Genomic DNA, 13,365 nt, shown 5'->3' on the forward strand with positions numbered 1-13,365 from the left:
AGACAGTTATCCTGGCATCCTCCTGAAATTCTGGTTGATATTTGTTTTTATTAATTCATTTTTATTTTTCATTCTTTGCCTGCTAATTGTGCAAATCATTGTCTGAATGAAGTTAATGGGAGTAGAAGGAAACAGTGGCTGCCTGTACCGAGGTTTATGCAGCTCCTCGCTGGTTAATCATAATGGGGAGCTTCAGTAAACCTAAAAATATTCCTAATTTTCCAGGCAAGGGGACATAATCCCATTACAGCTTTATCCCCCTGCAGTCTCCAGTTGGACCAATCCTTTGCCATTCTGCCATATCTAACACGTTACTAGCACTGAACAGGTTGAACTTTTTTTGGGATCAATGGAATTAGCAGGCACCTACATCATATTGGTTTCCATGGTGATTGATCCCCTTTTACAAGCTTGCATTACTTCTGACACTTTTCCAAATCTCTCACATAAATAATGTTGTATTCCCTCTGCCCTCCATTACACATTACAGCCCAGAACACCCTATGGGCCCCTCAGAATCCTGTTCTGGACTCCAAAGAGTTAATAACAGAATCACAAAACCTCCATGAGTTCTGTAATATAAATCTCCATTAAAAGGCAATAGTAATTTAACAGGACTACCATGGTCCACCTGCTAGAGCAATTTATAGCTATAATAATAGTATTGCATCTCCCCAGCCAGCTACAGATCACCTCACTGGCCTATATATGTCTCTAGCTACATATACTGTGTATGGGGTGTCTGATACACTAGGTAGGCAGGCAGTCCCTCCTTCAGCCAATAGTAAACAATGTATCCGATGGCATTGCAGGAGATGCTGAGAGTGAATCAGCTGTATTCTCTACCCACAATGCAGGGAGCCTGACGTCAGATCAGCAGCCTCTGCTGGTGAAGGGAGGGAGGGAGGGGTGAGGCTGGCTCTCAGTATACTCACAGCAGAGCTGGGAGGGTCCAGCCACCATCACCTCTATAATGACATGGAGGGGTTCCTCTAACAGCTAAGCAGGGGGAGCAGAGCATCATCAAAAAGGATTCTCATCATCAGGACTGATGCAGGTGTGTTCCTTAAATCCTAAATTTAACAGCATCTCTCAGTGGGTACAGGGTGTTCTTCCATGGTGGGGGAGGGAGGAATCAGGTGCATGCATCCACTATCAGATGGAAGAAATATATATATATATTTGTATACTGGTTAAACCCTGGTCAGGTTTAGGATGCATGCTATACCCCTTATCTCTGATACAATCAAACCATAGCTCTCTATGTTGCTGAAATGAGACAAAAATATGTAAACCCTGCCACAGTGTGTAAAGCATACATTCTATGCAGACACCTATTTACAGAGACATTGCATACATTAAAGGTATATAGTGACCCTGTAATGACTGTAGGAAAAATTGCAGAATAACATTTAATAATGATCTGTTTCTATAACTGCTTCTGTTAGATGATCAGAGAGGCAGCTATTATGCTAGCTGCAATGATGTAAACATTACTAGACGCTAAATAATCATAATAATAATTATTGTTGTTTTTTTTTTTGTTTGTTTAAAGTCGTGGGCCTCGCAATTGCCTCCTTATATAAAGCATCCCTCTGTGTTTAAATAGGTAAAGATGATGCATTAGCACGGAGATAGTGTCACACTGTGGCAGTAGGCCTGCATCCTAATGTACAGTCCACTGTAAATAATGTACATTTATACATATAGTTAGTAGTATCGAATCACCGTCTTATACCAATCAATCGCTTAATTACTCAGACTCAGATTAGTCATTGCTTTATCAATGTACATAGGTAGTAGTTATTGTAAATGTATACACTAGACTAGGCCATTGGAACGAGGAACTGATAGTCAAAGGAGAATGAACAGGACAAATTGTTCAGAATGTTCTATTAACCTATAAAGGGCATTTGGAAGCAGTTGGACATCTTAATATAAATTCTAAATAAGATCTTGAGAGAAGTTGCCTTGTTTTCATGCATTTGATTCATCCATAAATACATTTTAAAAATTCTCATTTTAATTAAATGGTATTTTTATTTTTTCCCCTGAAATTAAAGGCACCTGAAGGGGGTTTCCCCTGATTCTACCATCTGTATTATTACCCCACTCTTGTTTGAGGGTTGTTTCCCCGCCGCCAAGATGATGGAGATACAAATTGACGATGGGGTGGTGTACCAAGATGACTATTGCTCTGGGTCAGTTATGTCGGAGCGGGTGTCTGGACTGGCTAACAGCATCTACCGTGAGTTTGAGCGTCTGATACGATGTTACGACGAGGAGGTGGTAAAGGAACTCATGCCATTGGTGGTCAATGTTCTGGAAAATCTTGATGCAGTCTTGACAGAGAACCAGGAGCATGAAGTGGAGCTCGAGCTTCTGAAGGAGGACAACGAGCAGTTGCTGACCCAGTACGAGCGGGAAAAAGCCCTTCGGAAACAAGCAGAGGAGGTAGGTACCTTCTTAATCAACAAATAAGGCTCTGTGTAAAATAGGTATTAATGTAATTTCAATGAAAAACTTATATCACTTCTTAATAAGTTTGTACTACTGTTGATGGTGTCTACATGAAAACATTTTCAGTTTCCTTTTATATTGACCCAAACATCTTATAATCCATTTAAGATTACACTATTTTAGGCCACATTCTTTCTTGGTTCTCTAGTATCTCAGAAACTAGTGGCTTCACAATGATACTGTATGATACTGGTGCTTGAAGACCATTCAGGTCTAGACTTTAAGGTTTCTTTTTTCTTTTTTTTTTTTAAACGAATGGACTTTTGAATAACATGAATGCATGGAACAGAACTTTTTGCCGTTTTTGGAGCCCAGGTTGTTGAGTTTTGCGAAGATGAGGATTCAGCTGAAAACTAAAAAAATGGCTTCTTTGGAGCAGTTTTTTATGAACATTTATGGGAATTTAATGGATAAACAGGGATTTTGTTGGTTCTTGTTCAAGGCTATATACACAGATTGTCAATTGCTTAATTTCATTCATTGTTGAAAGTAATTATTGAAATTGTTTGGCATGCACCCTACATCATGCATTACTGATGTTGATAGAACTTCTAATGTCCATTTGATCACGTTTGCTTTATAGTATCTTTCAGCTGAAGTCCTGGTGTACACCAGTGAGCCAGACTTACTGAATGACTTTGCTATAAGTTCTATTGTTAAAGATTAGCATTCACTTTTAATAATGCCCAACATAGGTTAAACCAACAAAGGACACTCTTTTAACTTGAGTTCAATACTCAAGTCTGTTTCTCCAAGCTTCCCCAAACTTAACTTGTACCTAATTGTCAGAAAAAGACCATCAATGGGCAATGTACTTGTCCCAACTCCGGGAAACTGTACACTTCGACATGTGTGGTGTCATGTCCATCATCAGAGTGCCTTAGTTGAACTCCGCGTGTAAGGATTGAAGGTCCAGAAGTGTAAACACCAAAAGTCGCAGAGTAAATTAGTCATCCTAGTTTTAGAGAATTTAGGAGGTCGTTTATGTAAACTCTAATATTTACTAAATTGAAGTTGCCCACTTGAGGAGAATTTAGCTCCCAATTTTTTGGGTGATTGCTGTATATCTAAATCAGAGATTAGGATTAGAATTCTGTGCATGATAGGAACAATTAAGTTTGCATTAAATGTTACGTTATCTTTTTAAATATAATCTTTGTAATTAAAGGAAAACACTAGAGCTTGTATTAAAAAAAAATATATATGTTTTCATGGTCCTTTCCAGATATGATTCAGACTTCCAGAATCCTTCGACCACAGATAAAGTTTACTTCCACAATCTTGAGATGACATTGCATGGTGTAGATTTGAGTGTAAACATTTTGTTAAAATAGTGATTGACCAGTGTTTTTTCAATGTCAGGATAGCTATGAAAATGTAATTTGATGCGACTTTGATAAATAGGTGAATTGCAAATGGACATGACAACTCAACAAACTGAAAGCGAATGTAGTAATCGACAGAATTGATCCTAAGTTCCATCCTAATCTTTGTGTTTGTGTATGTGAGGGGCGATATGTGTTCTGTGACTTACTTTATGGTTGTTAGGTGCAGGCTTTGCCACGTTAAACAGGATCATAGTTCATGTTATTAACTATATAAAGTAAGTCGTGTTGTCTAGATAATGCTTTATTTGGTCAAGTTGTAAGGTGTAAAGAATTTGGCAATGATGTCATTACTTAAACAAAAGACAAATAGTTTCAACAACATTCTACTGGTTACCAAACCGTGTTTGCTTCTATGAAATAAATGGCTTGTGCGAGCCAGAAGGGATGATGTTTGGCTTAAACGTGAGCGTTCACTTCTTGCACAAGTTGTTGACGTGAGGTACCAACAGCCATTTTGGATTTTCCTTTAGTGAGAGCTACCAGTAATTTCATAAACATTGATGGCTTATGTTTCCTGCCACTTATTGTTTGATGCATATTACAGTCTCGGTATGTTCAATGAATTCTAATAACTGAGTTCACTTTAATATCCTCAATCATTTGTCACAATACAAGTCACATAGCCAGGATTATGTATTGTTGAGAATTCAAAGTGAATTAGTTTTAACGCCAAAATAAGAAGTGAAGTGACGGAACGGACGTTGAGGGTTTTATCCAATTTGGCTATTTTGGGCTATTGTTTGAAATTCACTCATATTTCACACTTCAATAAATAACCCCCTGTGCAATAATATATTTCCTGGCAAACCAAACTGAGAGTAAATTGCTTCAATGTATTTACCCATAATTTCCCAATTATATATATATATATATATATATATATATATAAAAACACAAAAAAAAACATGCACACAGGTGTCAGGCCAGCTCTTTTTCTGAGGGCCTGTTTAAATAACTCCTTTGATTGTCTAAGACTCTGTAAACAGATCTTTACTCAGCATAAAACCCACAAAAGTATATATCAACAGGAAGAGTCGATACGCAGAAACACTGCCAGATATTTACATATTATTTATTTCCCAGTCAATTAATATTTAAATATATAACCCAGTGGGAAAAAACAAACATCCAGACTCTAAATCGCAGGATCAAATGGGAGAATTCTAAATGCACGTAAAAGGACGTGTTTGGCATATTTCCCAACATTTCAAATGGACAAAGAGGGACACTTTAATTTAAGGGATATGAGTGTGGGTCTGGCTACGGGGTGGAGCTGTTCTGGGACACTTTAGGTGACTTATTAATAATTTATGGAACTAAAATGTCATTTATAACAAGAGCAATGTGTCTTATTTACTCAGGCTGGTTTCTAAACACATTTATTGTAGTTTAAAGACACAGACATTACTGAGAGTATTATTGCCGTGGAGCTCTGTTATACACATTACTGGGAGAATTATTGCTGTGGAGCTCTGTTATACACTCAGACACATTACTGGGAGTATTATTGCTGTGGAGCTCTGTTATACACATTACTGGGAGTATTATTGCTGTGGAGCTCTGTTATACACTCAGACACATTACTGGGAGTATTATTGCTGTGGAGCTCTGTTATACACTCAGACACATTACTGGGAGTATTATTACTGTGGAGCTCTGTTATACACTCAGACACATTACTGGGTGTATTATAGCTGCGGAGCTCATTTATACACTCACACACATTACTGGGAGTATGATTGCTGTGGAGCTCTGTTATACACTCAGACACATTACTGGGAGTATTATTACTGTGGAGCTCTGTTATACACTCAGACACATTACTGGGAGTATTATTACTGTGGAGCTCTGTTATACACTCAGACACGTTACTGGGTGTATTATAGCTGCGGAGCTCTGTTATACACTCACACACATTACTGGGAGTATTATTGCTGTGGAGCTCTGTTATACACTCAGACACATTACTGGGAGTATTATTGCTGTGGAGCTCTGTTATACACTCAGACACATAACTGGGAGTATTATTGCTGTGGAGCTCTGTTATACACTCAGACACATTACTGGGAGTATTATTGCTGTGGAGCTCTGTTATACACTCAGACACATTACTGGGAGTATTATTGCTGTGGAGCTCTGTTATACACTCAGATACACCAATAATATGGAGCTTCTAAAAAAAGAGGGAGATAAGGGCCCAAAATAGGGACAGTCCCTGCTAAATAGAGACACTTGGGAGGTGTGTATTTGTCAGCCAAGCAGGAAGCACATTCTGAGAACTCCACTAACATAATCAAGCTCCAATCTGCACCATCTTGCAATATGCCCTCCTTGTTATGCAGTAAAAGGACTCTCCTAAGACTTCTTATTATTTTTTTACAATGTGTGTGAATCTGTGTGTCAAGGTGTGTGTGTCAATGTGTGTGTCAGTGTGTATGTATGTGCTAGTGTGTATCTGTGTGTTAGTGTAGCTGTCAGTGTGTGTGTGCCAATGTCTGTATCATTGTGCCAGTGTGTGTATCTGTGTGCCAAGGTGTGTGTATCTGTCAGTATATGTATCTGTGTGTCATTGATTCTGTCAGTGTGTGTATCTGTGTGTCAGATACATACACACACACACACAGATTCACACTGACACACAAATACACACACCAGCACATACAAACAGATACACACTGGCAGATACACGCAGGCACACAGATACACACACTGACACACAGATACACACACCTTGACACACAGATACATACACACACAGATACACACTGTGTGTCAAGATGTGTGTATCTGTGTCTGTGTGTGTGTCTGTGTTTGTGTGTATATGACTGTGTATGTTTCGGTGCGTTTCTGTTTGTTAATGTGTAAGTATGTATGTGACAGTACATGTACAGACATCCCAGCAATCAAACACGATCACAACACACACTCCTGCAAACACAAACATCATGTAAAAAGACCCCCCTGAATTCTAACTCTTTATATAGAAACACTCAAACACCTCTGCACGCAAATGCTAACATTCCATACAAACACATCCTTGTATTAAAACGTTAAAATTACAAATAAACACCAACTCTACACACAAATACACACCTGCTCCAAAGTACTGCAATCTGTTTATTAGTGTGTATATATAGTAAAAACAAAAATTAGCAACATTTGCTAATTGAAAGGTTTACGCAACGGCACATATGAGGTTGATGTTATTTCGGGCCAAAGGGGGGCGGGGGGGGGGGGTTTTGGGACGAAAGGGGGGTGGTCCATGATGTTGATACACTATGTCAAAGGGTTCAACGGGAAAAATAATTGCTCTAACATATCATGCCTTACATGGAAACATCCTGACAGCTACAGAATATCCCTCACTTACCTCCTGGACACCTACATTCACTAATGGGTTTGTAGAGGAAATTGTAGTGTTTCCAGTTAGATTCATTTTAAGGAAAACATCTTTCTGCATCTCCCACAACCTCTATTTATTTACACCCCTGATATGAAGAACATTATTCACATTATATCACATTTCTCATGCTCAATATACATGTATAGGATTATAGTATGTTTTACAAACATAATATTTTTCTCCTTGGGATTTTCAGCAGAGCATATGGTAGAACACACGCACGCACGCACGCACGCACGCACACACACACACACGCATGCACGCGCGCACACACACACACACACCTCTCTCTCTCTCTCTCACTCGCTCTTTGACATTTAAACCCATACATCAAGCTACTTCTGATATGCATTTTCCATTCTAAATGCATGTCTAAGGTTTCTTTACCGTCATTGATTAGATTTGTAAAGATGTCTTTGAGTCACTATTGAGCGTTTGAGTACATTGCTTCCATGACTGGTTTGCAGGTGATAAATAATGCAGAGACTTTGCTAAGTAGTCCTGCTAAAGTGATGTACATGTTTTATGTTTTAAAACCAGCAAGCTTTCTATAGAGCTTTTTATAGTGACCCACTTCGTTGCATGACATGCATACACCATGCCTCCCAAGTGTCCCATTTTTAGGAGGGACAGTCCCTATTTTCTGCCCAAATCCCTCTGTCCCTCTTTGTCTAGGAGCTCCATGCTGATGGTGTATCTGAGTAAATCAGAGCTTAACAGCAATAGTACTCCCAGTAATGTGTCTTTAAACTACAATAAATGTGTTTAGAGATCAGTAGTACCGGTATTTTTGTTTCTCGTATTTTAATGCACTTTGTGCCCTGTGTCAGGACTGAAATGAATAGTGACAACATTTGCTAATTCTTCAATGTACATTTAAAATGAAGCTGACCATGACCGAAAAAAAAGATGAACACAAGTGGTGATTGTCAATGTTTTATTCAATCGTGTAATTTCTGGAGACGTGACTGTTTCCTTTTAACTAGTAATGATATCATTCTTATTGATAACAACATTATTTAAAATATCCTGTAGTCCAGCCATCAGACATTAACCTTATATCACTGATAAAGCCAGCTGGTGCCCCCTGCCCCATTAATGGTTGCCTAGCGACATTCTCACTGTTTTGGTTCTCTGAGCCAGAGACCAGATCTGGGAGACTTGATCAGCTCAGTCACTTTAGATCATACAGTTTTATCACGTGTTATTTGGAAATAAATGGTTCCCACATTTTTTGGCTGCTAGAGTAGGATCTGCTAAAGATGGGGTCCATTGACATTGTGGCAGGCTTATGCAATGTATGATCATATAATGTAACTAAACTCCCATTATTTTAGTTTTTAATAAAACTAGCAAAATTGGTCAGCACCAAAGTAGCTGTTTAGTAGATAAGCGAGTGCGCTGGATTTTCATTTTTACTGTACTTATTGGCCCCCAGCAGCACCCCATTTAAGCATGTTTAGGTGGGTGCAGCCAACCCCTTGTTTTCTCTAAAATGTTTGAAAACATTTTTTATTTTTTTTTATTTTTTATATTCTTTATTTTTTTTGTGCAAAAGCTTGACATACAGGTTTAACATGCCACGATAATAGTTACATGCATTTCAAAAGACATATTTCTGTGGCAATTAAGAAGAAACGCACATTTTTTTAATTTTTTTTCAAGAGTAATAAACAAGCAGAAACACAGTATGGCAGATAATGAGATGGCAGTGAGCACATGTTAAACATATCGAGAAGACTAGCGATAACAGTGTTTAAAATAAGTGAATCTATGAACATGTTAAATTATATCTATTTCTGTAGCTTAGTAGCCACTGGGTGCTATTCATAAAATTAAGGCAGATTTGAGTTGGCGTTGTCTTAATGTGCCCAACGTGAGCTTGCTAACTAAGTAGAGCTAATACGTAGTAGCATTTAACACATTTACAACACTGCTGCACTGTACTAGTAAATACATGCTATTTTAACTATCCTGTCATCTATGAAGCAATGCAGGTGCTAAATACGTCTGAATGAAACAATCTGACATTGTTTAAGTAAAGCTCAGGTAAAGACACGCTTAATAAGGCTTAATAAGGACGTTTCCTAACTTTTCTACATCTTCGCAAAAAATATCACCCTGGCTGGTCTAAAAGGCATGTATTGATACTGGCTCCAGGGGCTGACTGTAGGGCGGGTATGACATCTCGCTGGTAGGGGCAGACAGTTTTGCTGTGTCCGTGTGACAGTGCATGAGTGTCCGCCAGAGCAGGGATCCGAGCAAGGTCCAACCATGTGTGCCGTTGGACTCTGCGTTGGTTTCGCTGTGGGAGTGCTTTGCTTGACTGCTGTGTTGGAAGTCGCTGTCGGGGGTAGTCGCTGTGCGGTGTGCCATGGGTACCTTTCCTGGAGTTCCCGAGGTGAGCGCCTGTCAGGACGGCTGTTTGGGCCCTGTGTGATGCAGTTGGCTGCTGGGTGAGACTGTTGTTATGGCCGCCGGTGATCAGGAGGTGTGTGTGGGTTGCAATTGTGGTCGGCCTTACTGTGGGTGTCCTCGATTTGCTGCGCGGTCGGCATTCTCTGTTGGTGGAAGGCCGGGTGCAGTGTGGGCTGGTTCCGCTGCTCTTGTGGCTCGCACTAGGCCTCCCCTGCTGCTCGCCTGTGGTGAGGTCAGCGTGGTGGGCTGGTAAGTGGTCGCTTGTGGGGTTGCGGTGGTTAGTGTGTGGAGCTGGAGTTCTTCCGGCCCCCTGGTCCCTTGTCCAGAGACCCATTGTGTTACTCTGCCCCTTGCGAGGGCGCACTCCCTTTCCCCGGCCCCTGCGCACATGGTAGCACACAGAGGCAGACAGTCATACACACACACACAGACAGTAATACACACACACACAGGAAGACATCCACACACACACACACACACACACACACACAGGCAGACAGTCATACACACACACACACACACACACACAAAGGCAGACAGTCTCACACACAGACACACACAGGCAGACAGTCAGTCAGTCATACACACAGACACAGACAGTAATACACACAGACGCACACAGAGGCAGACAGTAATACACACATACACACACACAGTCATACACACAGACACACACAGAGGCAGACAGTCATACACATACAGAGGCAGACAGTCATACATACACACAGGCAGACAGTCATACACACAGGCAGACAGTCATACACACAGACACACAGAGGCAGACAGCCATACACACACACACACACACACAGACAGTAATACACACACACACACACACACACACAGGCAGACAGTCATACACACACACATGCAGACAGTCATACACACACACACAGAGGCAGACAGTCATACACACAGACAGTAATACACACACACACACACACACATGCAGACAGTCATACACACAGACACACAGAGGCAGACAGTCATACACACACACACAGACAGTAATACACACACACAGGCAGACAGTCATACACACAGACACACAGTGGCAGACAGTCATATACACAAACACACACACACACACACACACACAGGCAGACAGTCATATACACACACACACACAGGCAGACAGTCATACACACAGACACACAGAGGCGGACAATCATACACACACACAGAGGCAGACAGTCATACACACACACAGACAGTAATACACACACACACAGGCAGACAGTCATATACACACACACACAGGCAGACAGTCATATACACACACAGGCAGACAGTCATACACACAGACACACAGAGGCAGACAGTCATACATACATACACACACACACAGAGGCAGACAGTCATACACACACACAGAGGCAGACAGTCATACACACACAGGCAGACAGTCATACACACACACACACACACACAGGCAGACAGTCATACACACACACACACACACACAGGCAGACAGTCATACACACACACAGAGGCAGACAGTCATACACACACACAGAGGCAGACAGTCATACACACACAGGCAGACAGTCATACACACACACACACACACACAGGCAGACAGTCATACACACACACACACACACACACACAGGCAGACAGTCATACACACACACAGAGGCAGACAGTCATACACACAGACAGTAATACACACACACACACACACACACAGGCAGACAGTCATACACACAGACACACAGAGGCAGACAGTCATACACACACACACACACACACAGTAATACACACACACAGGCAGACAGTCATACACACAGACACACATAGGCAGACAGTCATACACACACAGACAGTAATACACACAGACAGAGAGTCACACTCACCAGACAATCACACAGTTACCTGTGGAGGCAGTGCAGCTCCTGGTGACTGTTTGGTAGGGAAGCAGGGACTCCTTCCTGCTTCCCCTGCATCAGTTTTCCGGCGATTTTAGCTCCGCCCCCGCCGCACGGTAAGCTCCGCCCCCGCCGGAAATTAAAAAAAAAAATCAGTTATACACTCAGACACATTACTGGGAGTATTATTGCTGTGGAGCTCAGTTATACACTCAGACACATTACTGGGAGTATTATTGCTGTGGAGCTCTGTTATACACTCAGACACATTACTGGGAGTATTATTGCTGTGGAGTTCTGTTATACAGACACATTACTGGGAGTATTATTGCTGTGGAGCACTGTTATACACTCAGACACATTACTGGGACTATTATTGCTGTTATACTCTCAGACACATTACTGGGACTATTATTGCTGTAGAGCTCTGTTATACACTCAGACACATTACTGGGACTATTATTGCTGTGGGGCTCTGTTATACACTCAGACACATTACTGGGAGTATTATTGCTGTGGAGCTCTGTTATACCCTCAGACACATTATTGGGAGTATTATTGCTGTGGAGCTCTGTTATACACTCAGACACATTACTGGGAGTATTGTTGCTGTGGAGTTCTGTTATACAGACACATTACTGGGAGTATTATTGCTGTGGAGCACTGTTATACACTCAGACACATTACTGGGACTATTATTGCTGTAGAGCTCTGTTATACACTCAGACACATTACTGGGACTATTATTGCTGTGGGGCTCTGTTATACACTCAGACACATTACTGGGAGTATTATTGCTGTGGAGCTCTGTTATACACTCAGACACATTACTGGGACTATTATTACTGTGGAGCTCTGTTATACCCTCAGACACATTACTGGGAGTATTATTGCTGTGGAGCTCTGTAATACACTCAGACACATTACTGGGAGTAGTATTGCTGTGGAGCTCTGGTATACACTCAGACACATTACTGGGAGTATTATTGCTGTGGAGCTCAGTTATACACTCAGACACATTACTGGGAGTATTATTGCTGTGGAGTTCTGTTATACACTCAGACACATTACTGGGAGTATTATTGCTGTGGAGCTCTGTTATACACTCAGACACATTACTGGGACTATTATTACTGTGGAGCTCTGTTATACCCTCAGACACATTACTGGGAGTATTATTGCTGTGGAGCTCTGTAATACACTCAGACACATTACTGGGAGTAGTATTGCTGTGGAGCTCTGTTATACACTCAGACACATTACTGGGAGTATTATTGCTGTGGAGCTCAGTTATACACTCAGACACATTACTGGGAGTATTATTGCTGTGGAGTTCTGTTATACAGACACATTACTGGGAGTATTATTGCTGTGGAGTTCTGTTATACAGACACATTACTGGGAGTATTATTGCTGTGGAGCTCAGTTATACACTCAGACACATTACTGGGAGTATTATTGCTGTGGAGCTCTGTTATACACTCAGACACATTACTGGGAGTATTATTGCTGTGGAGCTCAGTTATACACTCAGACACATTACTGGGAGTATTATTGCTGTGGAGTTCTGTTATACAGACACATTACTGGGAGTATTATTGCTGTGGAGCACTGTTATACACTCAGACACATTACTGGGACTATTATTGCTGTAGAGCTCTGTTATACACTCAGACACATTACTGGGACTATTATTGCTGTGGGGCTCTGTTATACACTCAGACACATTACTGGGAGTATTATTGCTGTGGAGCTCTGTTATACCCTC

The 13,365-nt window shown here is 41.0% G+C and overlaps 1 protein-coding gene across 1 annotated transcript in view; it reads left to right on the plus strand.

Annotated features, from left to right (window-relative positions):
* The first annotated feature begins 966 nt into the window (after nucleotides 1–966).
* Nucleotides 967–13,365, plus strand: part of MAPK8IP3 (mitogen-activated protein kinase 8 interacting protein 3) — a 78,228-nt gene continuing 65,829 nt past the window's right edge. Inside the window, exons 1-2 of the mRNA XM_063430612.1 lie at nucleotides 967–1,057; nucleotides 2,064–2,454. Coding sequence (XP_063286682.1) covers nucleotides 2,146–2,454 — 309 coding nt within the window. The 5' untranslated portion in view covers nucleotides 967–1,057; nucleotides 2,064–2,145. The remainder of the gene's footprint in view (nucleotides 1,058–2,063; nucleotides 2,455–13,365) is intronic.

This window comes from Pelobates fuscus, chromosome 8 (assembly GCF_036172605.1).
Source record: "Pelobates fuscus isolate aPelFus1 chromosome 8, aPelFus1.pri, whole genome shotgun sequence".
NCBI classification, from domain to species: Eukaryota; Metazoa; Chordata; class Amphibia; order Anura; family Pelobatidae; genus Pelobates; species Pelobates fuscus.